Here is a 19,777-nt window from a genome sequence, read left to right on the forward strand (position 1 = left end):
CAGTTTCCTCCCACAGTCTGAAAGATGTGCGGCTTAGGTACACTGGCCATGCTAAATTCTCCCTCAGTGTACCCAAACAGGCGCTGGAGTTTGGCGACTAGGAGATTTTCATAGTAACTTCGTTGCAGTGTTAATGTAAGCCTAAACCAACGTTGCGCGCCCAAAATACATGAGGCATGGAAGTTCATCCCGGTTCCATTCAAATTGCATGGAAGGGAACCATTTTAAATAGCACGACACAAGCATACACGAGTGAAAGAACAGACAGACAACATATAGAACAAAACCTCTATTTGTAGTTACAATTCTGAAGTACTTCTGAAAACATGCAGAAAACAGACAGGCTTTCAAACAAACTTGTTTCTTCAAATATGATGACTTTTTTTTGCCAATTGTATTATATAAAAAATCTAGGATAATTTGCATTGATTATGCAATGACAAAGGTACATTTCCTTAGACAACTAAAGAAGACAATGTGAAGACTTGGTTCTGCATGCACACAACTTCAGCATGAAATAAAATATGCCTTTTACACAGAGTTTGGAATGTAGCATGAAAGTTAGGTAAGAGAACACAGAAAAAAAGGCACCTTGTTTTTCTTTCAAATGGCAACGCAAAATTTATCATAAAAATTGACCTGATGGATCAGGAGACAGTTTTCTATTTGGCACTCCCATCACTTCACTAAAAAGTGATGTGCGGTATAGCTAAATTCAAAATAAAAGGTAGGTGAAAGCAGGTATTATTTTTAAATATGGTTCAATATTCTAAAAATAATTAATGTTCCCTTTTAGCTAAAAAGGCAAGGTCCAGCTTGAGAACGTGTCTTCGACATGAAATCATACGGCACTTTCAACCAATCAGGAGTGACCCCTGCATCTGTAACGAGCAGACATTTTAATCTGTTGATGGTCAAGAGTGCTGCAAACATCTGGAGCAAACACTCCTCCGAACCTAATAATGTTTTGGCTGGAAAGTACACACGAAAAACTCTCTTTCAAAAATACGATAGGGACAAACTGAAAGGTTCCTCGTCGATGATTTCCAATAACGTCTCTGCTACAGAAACACTTTGCCAAGCACAAGGTTATTTGCAAACAAAGGCATTCTTCAAATGTTACAATTTGTTCCAATACAGAAACAAAAAAAAGTACATTTGGTGCCTTGGAAGTCAGAGTTGAGCATTTGTGAAACAATATTTGAAGACAGTGGATTTTAATTTGGCAAATCCTCTTCTTAAAAAAAACCAAAGCTCAGCAAAGGTTCCTTCTCTTACACCTGGAAGCATTAACCTTTCGTTCTGCTAAGCTTTTCTAGATAGTATGTATTCTATTTAACTCTGATCAATAACAAAACAATTGTAAACACATCTCCCAACAGGTCCAATACTGGCATTGAGGACTCATCCCTTTGTAATATAAACTCATCGTAGCCATGCCCAATCCATTTTATGAGCTTTGGTACATTAACATAAATAAAATGTTGGGTCACCAAAGTAAATATGAAGGCTTCTTTTTGGAACGTTGGCAACAGCTGACCACGAAACGTTGAGGAAGGTCAACAACTTATCATTCAACGTTTACTTTGGATCGCCAATTGGGGAAAGAAAAGGAGAGAAAAGAAATGGCGTTGGAAATTTTTCTCCCAAGAAACCTTACTACTTAAGGCGCCACGGTAATTGCTTGCTGTTTGTGCAATGGGTCATTCTTCGACAGAAGTGTCTCAGTCGAGCGCACATCCAAGCAGTTATATTACTTACATGTTGAACACTGCATACTATGGTACCAAAATTTATCACAATGTGTCCTAGAAACATGTTTGCCCACTCCAGATACGTGCCTCTCAAAATTAAATTCCGACTGAAGATGAAAAACAGCATTTTCTATGCTGGAGATAATTTAGCATCACTGATCAGTCTCTCATGTGCAGTTTGATTTAATTTAGGAACCATCTTTGTTTTAAGTGCCAATTCACTACCTTGTTACACTAGTTGCTTATCTTTGTTCTAATAATTAAAAAAAAAGTGTGCATTAAACCATTTACTGAATAAGATCATGATTAGAAATCTTGGACAATGTGGTCTCTTGTAACTGAAGGTGTGCAGCTGTCAACGGCATCTCAAACTTTTCTGCAGTATCCTGCACTGTAAAAGTAACACAGCATCAAGATAGATTTTGCACCCATGTCAATTTTCATTCAATCCAGGATTGTAATCAAATCCAACTTAAATTATTTTGAAAAAAAGAAAGGGAGGTATGTAAAGCAGATAGCTGCCAGTCTCAGAGTGTGATAGAATGTGTCATCGTATTAGAAGTCATTACACAGTCTAGATAAACCATTGTCCTGAAATGTTGTGTGCAAGTATCATAATAACAAAACGATACTAGAGTCACTGTCACTATAAAAAAATTACTTTAAGTTCAATACAGAATTATTCAAATGCAAATCTCCAGTGACCTTGATTTACTGACCATGACCACCTATGATTATTGACCTGCTGTTTGTCGCTGTCCTCTTCCCCAAAAAAAAGGCACTTGTTTTGTATACACAGCTGAATAGTGAGGGCTGCGTTCCGTTTTTGAAACACCTTTAGCCAACTTGGCAATATGGCTGGTGGAAGGAATAAACTTAAATCCAATAGTGGCAATTGCGCCACCAAAGTCTACCCGACAGAAGTCACCTCCGCAGCCAGCACAGTTCTTCAATGATGCAGAAAAAGATAGCTTAATCTGCAACAGATTCCAATGCAGACCTCCACAGATGGAACCCAAGATAACCCAGTATTGTGGTGGGTGGACAACACATTTTGACCTGGAGTGGATCTCCAACAGCCGTTTAATATAACCCATGCTAACAGTTTCAACTATTCATTTGTAATAAGCCATTGGCAACTGAAGCCAACTGAGCAAGGAAATAGTTATCAAATCCACACAGAGGTTTTCCCGTCTCCGGATTTGCTGCTTACGCTGCTCTTGTTCGATCCCGCCTTCTTCTTTTCCCTGGGATGGTTCGAGAGCTTGCTGTGCTCATTGTAAGCCTGGAACGCCAGGTCCAGTCGCTCCTGGGCCATTTTCAGCTGCTGCTGCACGCTTTCCAAGTTGGCCGGGATGTTTTCGTCGTTGCTGCCGTACTGCTGCTCCTGGGCGATGTTCGCCTTGTTTTGCTTGTAAGCCATTTTGGCATTGGAGAGTTCCGTGTACGGAATCTGATCCGGTTTGATGGCAATGTTGTAGCCGGGGGGAGCAGACGGGGTGTTCCACGTGTAGGGGTAACTATAGCTAGCCTCTGTTACGGAGTTTTGCTTGTTTCGTAGTACATCCCTTATCATTCCAAATCCCAGATGCGCCAACTCCCAGACGTCTATGACTAAACAGAGGCAGCTTACTCCGTACATTATCAGAAGAAAAATGGTCTTTTCTGTTGGCCTAGATACAAAGCAGTCTACCCGATGAGGGCAGGGATCCCTTTGACACTGGTACCTCGCGGCCACCTCAAAGCCGTACAAAATATACTGGCCCACGAGAAAACTCAGCTCGATGGCAGTCCTGGTAAGCAACTGCACCACGTAAATTTTCAGCAGACCGTCTCGCTTGATGCGGCGCCGCCCATCGTGCTTGCTCAAGCTCTTCTGATCTGCGTTGTCTTTATCGCTGTGCAGTTCTATCTCCGGATACAGTATGGGATCCTCGACATTGTCATCCTCAGCCTCTTCCAAAGCGCGATGCTGCTTCCACTGCACTGCGTACTGGTGCTTCCTGGGCTTCTGCCGCCCGTACTCGTGGTCTTCCGTTGCAGCAATCTTGTGGACGGCGTAGCCCAGGTAGACGACAGACGGGGTTGCGATCAGTATGATCTGGAACACCCAGAACCTCACGTGGGATAACGGGGCAAAGGCATCGTAGCAAACGTTCTCACAGCCCGGCTGCCCTGTATTGCAGACGAACTTGGTCTGCTCGTCGTAGTAAATCGATTCCCCTCCGACCACCGTCAGCACAATGCGGAATATAATGAGGACAGTCAGCCATAGCTTGCCAACGAACGTGGAGTGGTTGTGGATCTCCTCGAGAAGACGTGTTAGAAAACTCCAGCTCATGTTATTCAGACAGCTTTACGATTGGCCCCTGCAAGACGACAGATCGTCACCGTTAGACACAAAACGGAGCATTTGTACGAACAACAAAAAAAAACTATAACCCCACAAAATAGTTTCAGAAACCAGGGAATATGCACACGATATTCAGCGCACCCTCAGCACGATGTGGCACAGTGGTTAGCACTGCTGCCTCACAGCATCAGGGACCTGGGTTTGATTCCGGCCTCGGGACACTGTCTGTGTGGAGGTTGCACATTCTCCCCGTGTCTGCGTGGGTTCTCTCCGGGTGCTCCGGTTTCTGCTCACAGTCCGAAAAACATGCAGGTTAGATACGTTGGCCAGGCTAAATTGCCTCTTAGCATTGTGTAGATTAGGGGGATCAGCTGTGGTAAACGCACAGAGTTACAGGATTAGCTTTGGTAAACACACGGGAGTTACAGGAATATGGTGGTGGGGATGTGCTGGGTAAGAAGCTGAGTGAAAAAGGGAGGAGAGAGAGAGAAAGTACCACAAGATCTTCTCATGACCAGCAACCAGCAAGTTATTGGTCTTAGAAAAAGATGCGCAAACAGAAGTGCTAGCATCTAAACTCCAGAGATGCGCAGGTTAGATGGATTGGCCATGCAAAATTGGAGTGTGTCAGGGGAGTTAGCAGGGCAAATATATGGGATTACAGGGGTAGGGCCTGGGTGGGATTGGTGCCAGTGCAAACTTGATGGACTGAATGGCCTCCTTCTGTAGAGATTCAATGATTTGCCATGTAAGATTCAACAAAGCCTGATCAATACTGCATCTTCAGCGGTTGTTCACCAGAGCGCTGCCTCATTTTTCGGAAGGGATTAAATCGGTGTCCAGGCCAACACTCATTAATTAACCATAATTATCGATAACAGACTAGCTGGTCATTGATGTTACTGGCTGTTTCCATGGGACCGTACTTGCTCGTTCAACAGTAGCTCAAATGGTTGCAAATCACTTTGGGAAGACCTCAGTACATGAAAGAGCCCACAGCCTTCTCCTGATAATTCAAAGCCTTTTTTATTCCTAAAGTCTCCATCAGATTTCTAAACCCAAAGGAGTTTACATCTCACATTGCTCAGGGAGTTTGAAGCAGAAAACATTTCTTCTTGTAGTATTTGTATGCCTCAGAAGGTGGAGCCATAACACTGCTCTGGGGTGGAAGAGACACACACACGCAAACAGACACACACACGCAAACAGACACAGAGATTTTTGGGGCCAGACAGAGAGACGACATGCTCCCTTTTCTTCGTGTTCTCTCACTTTTCCTTCGGCTCACGTCCAACCCTTGTTGCTCCCTGTGATGCCTTGTCTTTATCTTGTGGCTGATTTTCTTCTGGCCTCCTGTGCCCTTTTCTACTTAAAACTAACATACATTACTCGTGTTAGTTTTTTTCCCGTGTGGGGTGCTGCATGAATGAGAGTGAGGGGAAAACCAGCAACTTGCATTTAGCAGCTCTTAAGAAGCTGCTCTTCATGGGTCAGTGAACATACAAATGGGGAACCTCAGAGAGGGGAGGGGTAACCAAGAGCTTGACCAAAGATGTGTGTGCTCTAAGTAAATGGAGGTGAACGAAGGGGAGATTGTAAGAGAGGGAATTTCATAATATGGGATCCAAGCCATCAATGCCACGGTGCCATAGCCACAAGTGATTGGGCAAGGAAAGAGACAAAATGTTACAGCAATGGAGACATTTAAGGAGTTGGCTGGGGGTGAGTGTGTGTGTGTGTGTGTGTGTGTGTGCGTGTGCGTGGTGACAATTGCGAGGATTAACACAGCTAGGAAAGAAACCAGAAAATTAAAGATTGTATTTATATCGGTACAGCACCCCTTACCCAGCATCACAAAATCCTGAAGGACCCAAACACCAGGTCCTGCACATGAAACTACAAATGAACTTTAAATTAGTCAACATTCAATCAAGGAGTAAAACAGGTTACAACATTGCAAGTGCACCCTTCAGCAGAACCTGATTATTGTGAGACAACTTGTATTATAATAGGAAATGAGAAAAAAAATGAAGGAAAGGCTGTTTTATTTTAGACTTTCAGCATCTACAGTAACTTGCTTTTGTAATTTGTACAGTTGGAAAATGAGAGAAAAATCAGCAAGCAGCGATGAGAGAATGGATAGATATATCAAGAATAAAGAGGGAGTAAATACGACTCAGTAAAAGACAGTTCAGTGAAAAAGGTCTGACAGCTCCCATCACCCCGAGACCCAAAATCTGGAAAATCCCTGTCTAGTCCCAGCTTCCAGGGTATGGAATCCGTTATTTGTAAAGCACTTATCATGACCCCTAGATATCTCAAACCACTCTACAGCCATTGCAGTGTATTCACTGTAATGTAGAAATAGGGCAGCAATTTCCCCACAGCAGTGTGCCAATGATCAGTTAATGCTTTCTGTGATGTTGATTGAGGAATAAATATCGGCCTGGTCACCAGGGATAACCCCCCTGCTGTTCTTCCAAATAATGACACGGTCAGGTGGAGAGAGTCTCAGTTTAAGGTCTTGTTCAGAAGGTGGCACCTCTGACAGTGCAGCACTCCTTCAGTACTGCATTAGCATCTCAGCCTTGGTTTCTGTGCTAAAGTGCAGGAGTTGGACTTGAACCCCGACCTCCTGATTCAGGGGCGAGAGTGTGCTGGCAAACGAGCCCTGGCGGGGACACACAGAGGATATTAAGCACAAGGCTGAGAAATTCAATACTTCTGGAACTGGGGTATCAGGAACCAATATAGGTCAGCAGGGAGTGTAGGATTGGATAATGGGTAGGATATGGCCATCAGAGCTTTGGGATCACCTGAATTTTCTTTTATTCATTTATGGGATATGGACATCGCTGGCTGGACAGCATTTATTGCCCATTGACAAAAGGGTCATTTGGACTCAAAACTATTTTCTCTCCTTACTAATGCTGCCAGACCTGCTGAGATTTTCCAGCATTTTCTCTTTTCGTTTCAGATTCCAGCATCCGCAGTAACTTGTCCATCCCTAGTTGACCGAGGGCAGTTGAGAGTCAAATCACACTACTGTGGTTCTGGAGTCACATGTAGGTCAGACCAGGTAAGAACAACAGATATCTTTCCTTGAAGGACCATCATTCTAACCCCAAGTGTTGCCCATCACAAAAACTGCCAACTACCTCATGGGTTTTTAGTGAAGCAGGTGAGTTTTTCCAACAATCAACAATGGTTTCATGGATTCCGTATATTTACTGAATCTACTCAGTAGATTCTTAATTCCGGGAACTTTTTAGAATTCAAATTCCACCATCTGCCATGGCGGGATTCAAAACCTGGTCCCCAGAACATTTGCTGAATTTCTAGACTAATAGTCTAGTGATAATACCATTAGTCCATCACCTTCCCCAGAAATCTTTTGGGAGGGCAGAGGATGGGAGGACTGTCAGGAGAACAAGTCAAGCCTGGAGAGGCTATAGTTGGAATGAAGATTTCTGTAGCAGATGAGCTGAAAAAAGATGGAGGTGGCAGGTGACATGGAGGCGGTAGCTGGCAGGTTTTGTGATGGACAACACTTGGGGTTAGAATGCAAAGGGCATGATGGTAATGGAGAGGTCCATGATCATCACGTGGATGCTGTCCCAAGTTTGCAGATGATGACACTGAGGAGCACATCTGGATTTTAGAAATTTGCCCATGGGATATGGGCATTATGCCCCTTCCTTAATTGCCCAAGAAGATGATGGCGAGGGACTGCCTGAAACACCGCAATCCATGTACAGAAAGTGCGCAGACAAAGCTATTAAGATGGGAGAAAGAAGAGGAAGGTGACAAAAAGATTCCTGGGGAATTGTTAAGTGACTCTGTAGAACTGGGATGTGATGCCACTGTTATTGTCACCTTCAATGGTATGATTAGATAGATGAGGGCCAAGCAAGACGATCTAATGGAGCTTTAAGAAGCTTAACTGGGTCAGTGGTCTCTGAGAGATTTCAGGTGTGCGCTCAGCCTATGAGCTGCATTTTCAGGATGATGAGTGCTCATTGCCTGTCATCTGGAGAGTTCACGGGGAACGCATCCCCACCGTCTCCGACAGATCCAGTGCCATTTCTCCCGACTCAGAGAGCTGTTGGCCAATTTCCAGCCCACCAAGGCACAGTGCTGCAGTGCCTGGACCTGGTACTGGAGCGCTGTATCTCAGACTAAGTCCCAGGAACCGCAATCCTGGTAACTGCCAGGGGTTCTGGAAGCAGAAGGTAGGAAATGCCCTGGAGTTGGTTATCTTACCCTTGGCTTGCGGGGGGGAGGACAGAAGTCCCTGGTCCATGATGGTGGAGCGTGCCCCCAATTGAAGGGAAGTTCCAATGAAGGCACCTCACCCCCACTCAAGATCGAGAACTTTGAATGTTTCCCACCCTCAGTCATTTGGAATGCATCAGCTCACAAATCAAGGCTGGGCAGAAAAGGCTCTTCTGTAGCCATTAGGTGGCCATTTAAGGGCCTTAGTAAGGGCAGGGGTGGGATTCCTGATCGAGGCACCCCCTCACCATAAAATTGCATCACAGTCAAGGCGGACAGGATCCCCAAGGGAATCCTGTCCGTGCTACTGTATACTCCTCTGACCTGTCTCGGAAACCACCGGATGGGGTGGGGGGATTAAAATCTTGGCCTATGTTTCTCCCCTCAAAGCCCCTCAAGCCTGTTCCCCCTCCCCTCCATCAGTGAGACTGTGGCTAAATGAGATCCTAATTCCATTTACACGGTAGGGCTTAATGGTTCTTAATGCCATTTGCTGGCAAAAATCTCATCACACTCAGATTTAAAATTAATTGAGCTGCTTTTTGTGGCAGAGCTTCCCATTCTTCATAAAAGAACTGTTTCCTAACTTCTCTGCTGAGTAACCTAACCCTGATTTCCGATCCCCTTATCCTGCCCTCTCCCATCAGCAGAAAAAAATTCCAATCTATCCCGTCAAATCCATCCAAAATACTAAAAGCCTTAATCACATCACCACAGGACAGACAGGCAAAGATGTGAATAAATATATTCAGGGAAATCTATCTACGCTCCCCCCTTAGAAATAGTAATTGAACCTGCCTTCACCACTCTCTCCCAAATCTCACAATCTTCAGAAGAAACAAATTCTCCTAATCTTTGTTTTAAGTGGGAGACATTTTATTTTTAATCTGTTTCCTCTCGTTCTGGTCTCCCCCACAAGTGGAAACATCCTGTCAAACCTGTTTCAATAAGATCACCTCTTAATCTTCCAAAAGTTTAAAAAGTTTATTAGCGTCACAAGGAGGCTTACGTTAACACTGCAATGAAGTTACTGTGAAATTCCCCTAGTCGCCCCACTCCGGTGCCTGTTCGGGTACACTGAGGGAGAATTTAGCATGGCCAATGGACCTAACCAGCAGATTTCTCAGACTGAGGGAAAACCTATGCAGACATGGGGAGAATGTGCAAATCTGCAGTCACCCAAGCCGGGTCCCTGACTCCGTGAGGCAGCAGTTCTAACCACTGTGCTAAACCAACCAATTATTTTAAAAACAGCAACAACTGGTGTCACATTTCCTAGATTTCATGAGCTAGATTTCCATGGGCTCAGGATTTGCACGTGCTCCATAGGCCGTGGGTCATAAAAGATCAAAAATGAGAGGGCACAGATTTAGAGTAATTAGCATAAGATACAAAAGTGATATAGAGTCATTGAAGTTTACAACATGGGAACAGACCCTTCAGCTCAATTTGTCCATACTGCCCTGTTTTTTTAAAAACACCAACCTAATCCCAATTGCCCGCATTTGGCCCATATCCTTCTATATCCATCTTATCCATGTAGTTATCTAAATGCTTTTTAAAAGAGAAAATTGTACCCGCTTCTACTACTGTCTCTGGCAGCTTGTTCCAGACACTCACCACCTTCTGTGTGAAAAAATTGCCCCTCTGGACACTTTTGTATCCCTCCCTTCTCACTTTAAACTGATGCCCTCTAGTTTTAGACTCCCTTACTTTTGGGAAAAGATATTGACTATCTAGCTGATCTATGCCCCTCATTGTTTTATAGACCTCTATAAGAACATCCTTCAGCCTCCTACGCTCCAGAGAAAAAAAATCCCAATCTATCTAGCCTCTCAAAATTCAATCCATCAAGTCCTGGTAGCATCCTAGTAAATCTTTTCTGCACTCTTTCTAGTTTAATAATATCCTTTCAATAATAGGGTGACCAGAATTGCACACAGTAGTGTGGCCTTACCAATGTCTTGTACAACGTCAACAAGACGTCCCAGCTCCCGTATTCAGTGTTCTGACCGATGAAACCAAACATGCCGAATGCCTTCTTCATATGAGGAAAAAAAAAATTCCACGCAGCTTCACAATGACAGGAAACTGACTGACAGAGATCAAACTCCACCCAGACAGTGATCCAGGTTCCTGGTGCTGTGAGGCAGCAGTGCTAACCACTGTGCCATAAACTCTAATGGTTATAGGCCCAGCCTGTCCAACCTTTCTTCAAAAGGTAACCCCTGTCCACCCCAAGTATCAGTCAAGTGAGCCTTCCTGGAACTGCTTCGACACACATTTATATTCTTTCTTAAGTAAGGAGATCAAAACTGCACATTGTACACCAGATGTGGCCTCAACAATTGTGGCAAAACATCCCTACTTTTATATTCCATTCCTCTTGAAATAAACACGTAATTTGCCTTCCTAAGCACATGCTGTGACTGCACACATCTTCCAATTCATATACCAGGGACACCCAGATCCCTCAGTACCTCAGGTTTTGAACTCTCTCCCCATTAAAATAATTTGCTGCTTTTCTATTCTTCCTGCCAAAGCGGACAACCTCATATTTCCCCATATTATGCTCCGTCTGCCACTTTTTTGTCCATTCACTCAACGTTACGGGCAGGGGTTGCACAGCGGTTAACGCTGCTGTCCCACGCACAGCGCCAGAGACCCGGGATCAATTCCAGGCTTGGGTGACTACCTGTATGGAGTTTGCACATTCTCCCTGTGTTTGCATGGGTTTCCTCTGACAGTCCAAAGATGTGCAGGTTAGGTGGGTTGGCTAAGCTATGGTAAATTGTCCCTCAGTGTCCCAAAATATATAGATTAGGGGGATTAGCCAGATAAATACCTGGAGTTACGGCAGAAGCCTGAGTAAGGCTCGATGGGCCAAATGGCCTCCTTCCGCACTGTAGGGATTCTATGATTCTATCTATATCCCTCTGCAGACCCCTTGGGCGGAATTTTCCCGCCCAGCCCGCCACCAGCAAAATTAACAATCACAGGGTATCACAGTGGTTAGCACTACTGCCTCACAGCACCAGAGACCCGGGACTGATCCCCGGCTTGGGTCACCATCTGTGTGGAGTTTACACGTTCTCCCCGTATCTGCGTGGATTTCTTCTGGGTGCTCCGGTTTCCTCCCACAGGTTAGGTGGATTGGCCATGCTAAACTGCCCCTTAGTGTCAAAGGGACTAGCTAGGGTAAATGCATGGGGTGATGGGGATAGGGCGAGGAGAGGATTGTGGTCAGTGCAGACTTGATTGACTGAACGTCCCCCTTCTGCAGTTAGATTCTACGTCCCTTTGTAACTTCCTAATTCCATCTCCACAAACTTATTGTCTCTCCAAACAGAAGGATTAAAAGAGCAAATCCTACAGATTTTCTGTACTCCAACCTTCAACTCCCTAAATGGCAAGGCAAGGGGTTGGAGGAAACCCAATCGACTCGGATGGCGCCTAACCAATTCTGCATGTCAAAATCTACATAACTTGTATATAAGGAACATAAAAATGAAAATTAAATGATTGAATCGTCTGACGACACAAGTCTAGTGCGCTATCAGCCAAACATGGCATCTGCCAAACCCTATAATTGCATGTCAGTTGCTCATGTAATTACCAGCATCTCAACCTGGTACAATATTGCTATAAATAATCACAAACCTAACATTTAAAAAGAGACTGTGTAACTGTACAGTTGGATATTCTTCTCAGTAAGTGACTACAGTATAAGAATTTCACACAGCTCACTTTTCCGTAACATTATGGAATCCTAACCATTATACTACAAAAATGTCCCAATGATAAAGACCTCCTCCACGCCCCAAGGTTAGAAAGTCCCGTCCAAGGTCAATGGACCTTTGCATGGTCCGTATCCCACTCTCAATGATTACCGTGGCGGGCTGGACGGGAAAATTCCGCCCAAGGGGTCTGCAGAGGGATATAGATAGAATCATAGAATCCCTACAGTGCAGAAGGAGGCCATTTGGCCCATCGAGTCTTACTCAGGCTTCTCCCATAACCCCATGTATTTACCTGGCTAATCCCCCTAATCTGTATATCACTTTTCCGTTACGTTATGGAATCCTAACCACGATACTACAAAAATGTCCCAATGATAAAGACCTCCACAAAATAACTATACTTAAAACAACCAATTTCATTTGCACTTTCTGGAGATCAACAGCATTATAAGAATGTTTGTTAACTTCCTTTCTTTACTTGTTCTTTTACAAGATGTGGGTGCCCCTGGCAAGGCCCAGTATTTGTAGCCTAGCCCTATTTGTGACTGAGTGGCTTGCTTGGCCATTTGAAGAGGGCAGTTAATAGTCAACCACGTTGTTGTGCAAATTTTGTCACACTTGCACCAGACGAAGGAAGAGTGGCAAATTTCCATCCTTTAAGGATGGATCAATAATCAATTATAGCTCCGTTACCATGACTAACCTTTCAATTCCAGGTTTTATTAAGCAAATTCAAATGCCACCAGCAACGATGGTGGGATTCGAACCCATGTCCCCAGAGCATTAGCCTGGGCCTCTGGATTATTAGTCCACTAACATAACCTTGGTGACATCATCTACCTACCCCAGTACAAATGGCAATGTCATTTGTATTGTGTCCCCTTAGCCATCTGCTCAGATAAACTTAGGAAAGTCATGAAAGATATCAATTTCTGAATTGTTTAATTCCTATTTTCCTGAAACGGGTGGGAAAGCTAAGTGTAAACAGTCAAACAAACGAGCTTATTTCTTCACTTCCTCCACCCCCATATCAAGTAATAATCAGGAAAAAAAATTGCGCGCAGACACTTTTCAAAAATCTTGCAAAATAACTTGTGGGTTAAATAAGGTTGCAGAACTTAGTTTTCCCTTTATTTCCCTCACTCTCCTTCCAGGGAGCTAACTCGTGCTGAAGATGACTAAAAAGCGAAGGGATTACGGATGTGCCAAGAAAGGCCATGGCCACATCCAGCCCATTCTGTGCCTGCTGCATTCCCAAAAATAAGGCCATTAAGAAGTTTGCCATCCACAACATTGTGGAGGCTGCTGCATTTCGAGATATTTCAGGGGCAAGTGTCTTATGTAAAGCCCAAGCTGTACGTGAAATTGCATTACTGTGTCAGCTGTGCTATCCACAGCAGAATGGTTCATGAGAGGCGAGGAAGGACCAAACTCCACTTCCACATTTCAAGCCTGGCACCAACATCCCACATGGACCTCCTCAGAAACCTATGTAAACATCAGTGAATCCAATAATTTGGTTTAAAATAATAAAAATGTTGGCCCATAAAAAAAACACTTGGTCCAAAGATGTGCAGATTAAGTAGATCGGCCATGTTAAATTGCCCCTTAGTGTTCAAAGATGTGTAGGTTAGATGGATTATCCATTGTAAACATGTGGGGTAATGGGGATAGGACCTGTGTGAGATGCTCTGTCAAGAATTGGTGCAGACCTGATGGGTCAGATGGGATTCTATGACCAGCCATATAAATCACATGTCTACCAGACCAGATCAAAGACTAGGAATTCTGTGGCGAATAACTCACCCCCTGACTCCCCATGCCTGTCCACCATCTACAGGGCATGGGTCAGGAGCATAATGGAATACTCTCTACTTGTCTGGATGAGTGCAACTCCAGTAACACTCAAGTATGTCAACACCATCCAGGACAAAGCAGCCCACTTCATTTATGCCCCTTCCAAAGATATTCAATCCCTTCACCACAGATCAACAGTAGCAGCCGTGTCTACCATCAACAAGATGCACTTTAGGAGCTCACCAAAATTCCTTCCAAACCCACGGCCACTACCATCTAGAAGGACAAGGAGGAGCAGCAGATACAAGGGGATACCACCACTCGGAGATTTCCCTCCAAGTCACTCACTCTCCTGGACTCCGGAAACATACTGTGGTACCTTCACCATCACTGGGGTCAAAATCCTGAAACTGCCTCCCCTAACAGCACTGTGGGTGCACCTACAGCAGTTCACCACCGCTTCCTCAGGGATGAGTAATAAATGCTGGCCTAGCCAGCGACACCCACATCCCATTTTTTTTTAAAGAAGATGAATAACCCAATCATGAAAACTACAAACGCCAGCTCAGAATGTACATTCAGATAATGATCAAAAATGTAGGTGGGGGGGGAGGAATAACACGTTTTGGATTGTTCCAAAGCATAGACGAAAATTTGAATTACTCATCATGCTACAATCTTCAAAAAAAAAGAGACCTCTAACTGTAAGTGAAAAGTCGATGGTGGCATAAACAGAGAATTTAAAGAATGCACCAACTGGCCCCTGGAAATACAGTAAATGTGGTAACAATGATCTAACTTTTAAACTATTGCAAGCAATTCCCTAGAAACAACGGAAACCACGTTAAGCTGCTGGGTTTTTTTGTGTGGGTGGTTATTCCACCCCCCCCCTCCCCTCCTCTTTCCTGGTATCGCCAGCTCCCCCTCCCAAGCCACCCCTAGCCGGGGACACGTTTCCTCTGCTCGTTACTTTAAATGTATTTGCTCACCACTCTGCACTAAGCCAAGGAGTGATGAAGGGGGCGAGCTGTGCGGGCTGGACTGCTGCTGGTTTTCCAGTCTGTTAAAAACTGCAGACAGAGCGCGAAAGAGAGGGCGAGACAAAGGAGGGAAAAAGTGTTACAACTTATTACCCAGGCGTTGGCAACAATGTTGAACACAGTTCATTGGGATCCTCAAAACAAGAGGAGGGGTAGAATGCAGAATGTTAAAGTTTACCATTAACACAGAGGGTCGGTTTCTCTCCCATTCCCAAGCCCTGACCCTCCTAAACCCCTTCCCCACCCATCAAACTGCACACTGTCGCTTTGTTCCAACTTCAAGTCCCATCCCTTCCCTTAAACCACAAACTATTGGTTAAACTCTTAATTAAAATCGTTAAAAGTATCCCAAATAAAACGTGTTCACCCAAGGTTGGATTAAAGTCTTTTTTTCCCCCAATGTTAGATACAGAGGTTCAGCCGTGGGGCGAAACTTTTTTTCCCCCCCCCTTTACAAAGCAGCAACTTTTTTTAAAAAGAAGTTTCTTTAAGAAGCTCTTACCTCCCGCTATTTCCAGGCGGAGCAGTGCTCATTCTTCACTGGATTTGAACTTCCCCCCTCTTGTTCTCTGCTTCCCAATCTGTCCCCTAAATTCTCCCGCTGATAGTCACAGACAAGACTTTCCTCTCCCGAGCGGAAACTCGTCTCCCAGCTGGGGGTTGACAGTGGGAGCGACTGCAACAGCGTTACAGAGGAGATCCAAGCCTGGTGGCATTGTGTGTCTGCCGTCTCAATGCACTCACACTTGCAGTAAGTGTTGCATCAGTCTTCGGGTTATAGTTGGAGCCACTTTTACAAAAGCCTTTTATTGGTGCATTTCCACGTTATTATTTATTAGTGGCACAAATTATTAACACTACAATGAAGTTACTGTGAAAATCCCCTAGTCGCCACACTCCGGCGCCTATTCGGGTACACTGAGGGAGAATTTGGCACGGCCAATCCACCTAACCAGCACGTCTTTCGGACTGTGGGAGGAAACCGGAGCACCCGGAGGAAACCCACGTGGATACAGGGAGAATGTGTAGACTCTGCACAGTGACCCAAGCCGGGAATCAAACCCAGGTCCCTGGTGCTGTGAGGCAGCAGTGCTAACCACTGTGCCACCCATTTGTATCTATTTGGGAACATGGTGCACAGGAACAACATTACAGCACACAGGAAGCTGATTATTTTATTCTTGTTTATTCAAACTATGCAACATACCATAGCTCCTTGGCACGGATCAACTTTGCAAAGGTCAATCTTACTAACCTAGCTAAAAGGTAAAATGTTAGACCACAAGAAAATTTTGCTTACAAGTTTATTTATCAGTCACAAGTAAGCTTACATTAACACTGCAATGAAGTCACTGGGGCGAATAAGGTATTGACCTAAATCTTTTGGCACTTGTATGGCCAGAGGTTTGAAAGTAAGTGGGAAATGCCTTGTCCGTATCCTGTGAAAATCTTGATGCACCGATAGTTGTGGAAATTACCCAGGAAGTTTAAACTTTGGATGGGCTGATTTCCGCTGCCCAGAACTCTCCACAAGTGTCTCCGAAACGAGCTCGATCTGCTTTACTTGGATATTTAGCCTGGAAATGGTACACTGATCAATGCCAGGTCTAACTCTGTGATAAGCCACCGCAGGTTGTATAAGATGTTGGTGAGGCCAAGTTTAGAGTATTGTGTGCAGTTTTGGTCACCTAATTACAGAAAGGATATTAATAAGGTTGAAAGAGTGCAGAGAAGGTTTACAAGGATGTTGCCGGGACTTGAGGGGAGGTTTGATAGAGGTGTATAAAATTATGATGGGTATAGATTGAATGAAAGCAAGCAGGCTTTTTCCACTGACGCTAGGGGGGAAAAAAAGTAAAGGACATGGGTTAAGGGGGGTGAAGGGGGAAAAGTTTAAAGGGAATATTAGGGGGGGCTTCTCCACACAGACAGTGGTGGGAGTGTGGAATGAGCTGCCAGATGAAGTGGTGAAAACGGGCTCACTTTTAGCATCTAAGAAAAACTTGGACAGGTACATGGATGAGAGGGGTGTGGAGGGATATGGCCCAGGTGCAGGTCAGTGGGACTAGGCAGAAAAATGGATTGGCACAGCCAAGAAGGGCCAAAAGGCCTGTTTCTGTGCTGTAATGTTCTATGATTCAATGGTTCTAACTCAGCTGAGCACCAAAACCAACTACCCAGTCATAACCCAGACCAACTCCTCCCTCGGCCCAACTACCCCCTCACTCACTCAGAAAGACTTGGAAAAGGTTGAATATGGCAGCACCCAGCATTTGCAATTTAAAAGCTTGAAACTCTTCATGGCCTCCTCCAGCTCCTAGAATTCCCTCTGAATCTGACATTTTCTGCATCCGCCCTATTTTTGCTGACAATTTGCAGCCATGCTGTCAACAACCTTAGGCCCCATTCTCCAAAATCCATTGTTCAAGCCCCTGCATCTCCCTTTTTGTCCCTTTAAAGGTTCTCTCAAGAGCACAACTCTTTGACAAAGTTTTTTACATCTCCCATAATATCTATTCCTTTAACTTATCAGCCACTTGTTCATACAATCGCTACAGGTCCTTGTGCATGAGTCGCAAAAACCCAGCTTGCAGGTGCAGCAGGTGGTCAGGAAGGCGAATGGGATGCTGGCCTTCATAGCGAGGGGGATTGAATATAAAAGTAGGGAGGTCTTGCTGCAGCTGTATAGGGCATTGGTGAGGCCGCAGCTGGAGTACTGTGTGCAGTTTTGGGCGCCGCACCTGCGGAAAGATATTTTGGCCTTGGAGGGAGTGCAGAGGAGGTTTACTAGGCTGATACCGGAGTTGAGGGGGTTGAGCTATGAGGAGAGGCTGAAAAAACGGGGCTTGTACTCGTTAGAGTTTAGAAGAATGAGGGGAGATCTCATTGAGACGTATAAGATGATGAATGGGATGGATAGGATAGAGGTGGAGAGACTCTTCCTGCTCAAAAAAGACAGTAGGACTAGGGGGCACAGCCTCAAGATAAAAGGGGGGTGGTTTAGAACGGAGTTGAGGAGGAACTTCTTCACTCAAAGGGTGGTGAATCTCTGGAATTCTCTGCCCGTTGAAGTGGTGGAGGCTGCCTCGCTAAATATTTTTAAGACGCGGGTTGATGGGTTTTTGATAAGAGAGGGGATTGAGGGTTATGGGGAGAAAGCGGGAAAGTGGAACTGAGCAGCGACAGATCAGCCATGATCTTATTGAATGGCGGGGCAGGCTCGAAGGGCTAGATGGCCTACTTCTGCTCCTATTTCTTATGTTCTTATGTACAGTGCAGAAGGGGGCTATATGGCCCATTGAGCCTGACAGCATCTTATCAGGCCCACCCCACCTCCCCCTCCCCCCGCCCCCGCTCTATCCCGTAACCCCACACATGTCTCCTGCTAATCCCTCTAACCTACACATCCTGGAATGCTAAGGGACAATTTAGCATGGGCAATCCACCAACTTAACATCTTTGGACCGTGAGAAGAAACTGGAGCACCCGGAAGAAACCCATGCAGACATTGGGAGAACATGTAAACTCCACACAGACAGGCAGTTACCCAAAGCTGGAATCTAACCTGGGTCCCTGGTGCTGTGAGGTAGCAGTGCTAACCACCGTGCAGCTGTGTTAATGATGATGCCTCTATCATTGACAGTTCCATGCTCAGATTCAGATTTGGAAGTGTTATTCTTTCCAGTGCATTGCTAATGGTAAAATGGATTCACCATTCACGTTGGGGCCTACCAGGTCGGATTACATAACCCAGAAAATCATGTGCCAGTTCACAGACTCATTTCCATAGTCAAACTCACGTTTTCTTTGGGCTTAAACAATATTTGAGCCTTGTTCATCTGAATCTTTGTTGTGACGTTACTGATGCCAACTTTTTGAAAGAACTTACTGAATTGAAAGGAAATTAATATAATGAGGCAGAATATTTGTGTTTTTATAATGATAAAAAGGGATTGGGTAAACATTGTGGGTTCATCCATTAATTCTAGGCACTTGTGAACAGGTATAGATGGACAGAAAGCTCGAAGACAGATCAGCAGCAAAGCTGTCTGGGCTGTGTTCTGTCGAAAGCAAAAGTCAAATTGAAATACATTGCATGACATACTTCCTTCAAGTGATGTTATGCTGAAATTCCCTAAATGTATATTGCAGCAGAACAGACAATAAACTATCAAATTAGAGAATAACCACATGGGACCTGTAGATTAAATGTGAACAATGTTAGGAATGAATGACTTGCAACTTTAACACATTGCTCTTTCAGCCTCCACATACAAGCTTGCAATCAGATGTAAAAACAGAAAAATTTGGAATTAGAGAGATATGGCTGTAGATAGAAAAATAGACGTTTTGGGATTCCCACCACAGATGCTGCCCAACCTGCTGAGTATTTCCAGCATTTTCGGTTTTTATTTTGAGCACGAGGTCACAGGTATAGGTTGAGAGGCGGTAGACTGAATGCAGAGGTTAGTGAACTTGTGGAACTCGCTGCCTCACAGCACGGTGGTGTCTGAATGATTGGATGGTTTCAGGAAGGAAATAGATATATTCCTAACCCATTTCAGGACTCCAGCGTCCACAATATTCTGCTTTTCAATTCTTGCAACCAGATATGACTGGCTGCACCCTACAGAGGGCATAGTTACAATTTTAACTCATGTGACACAATATAAAAGCCAGATTGCTGCTGCAAGCCTACACCTTGAACTAAAATCATATCTTGGTTGCAAAAATAATCTGGAATAACATGCACTGACAAAAAGACCTATTTATTATCTAGATGTATAAACCTGGTTTCTACTAGATATAAACGTCATT

The 19,777-nt window shown here is 44.4% G+C and overlaps 1 protein-coding gene across 4 annotated transcripts in view; it reads right to left on the bottom strand.

Annotated features, from left to right (window-relative positions):
• Positions 1-276: 276 nt before the first annotated feature.
• Positions 277-19,777, bottom strand: part of LOC145359066 (gap junction gamma-1 protein-like) — a 59,001-nt gene continuing 39,500 nt past the window's right edge. For 2 of the 4 annotated variants that reach the window (XM_080213439.1, XM_080213441.1), the window contains exon 2: positions 277-4,123. In XM_080213439.1, the coding sequence (XP_080069565.1) occupies positions 2,923-4,095 (1,173 nt within the window). In that variant the 5' untranslated portion in view covers positions 4,096-4,123 and the 3' untranslated portion in view covers positions 277-2,922. Of the gene's footprint in view, positions 4,124-10,339; positions 10,424-15,461; positions 15,533-19,777 lie in introns of those variants that run through there. The other 2 variants (XM_080213438.1, XM_080213440.1) reach the window with 2 other exon arrangements.

Source organism: Carcharhinus amblyrhynchos, chromosome 27 (genome assembly GCF_965287045.1).
Source record: "Carcharhinus amblyrhynchos chromosome 27, sCarAmb.v2.hapA, whole genome shotgun sequence".
Lineage (NCBI taxonomy): Eukaryota > Metazoa > Chordata > Chondrichthyes > Carcharhiniformes > Carcharhinidae > Carcharhinus > Carcharhinus amblyrhynchos.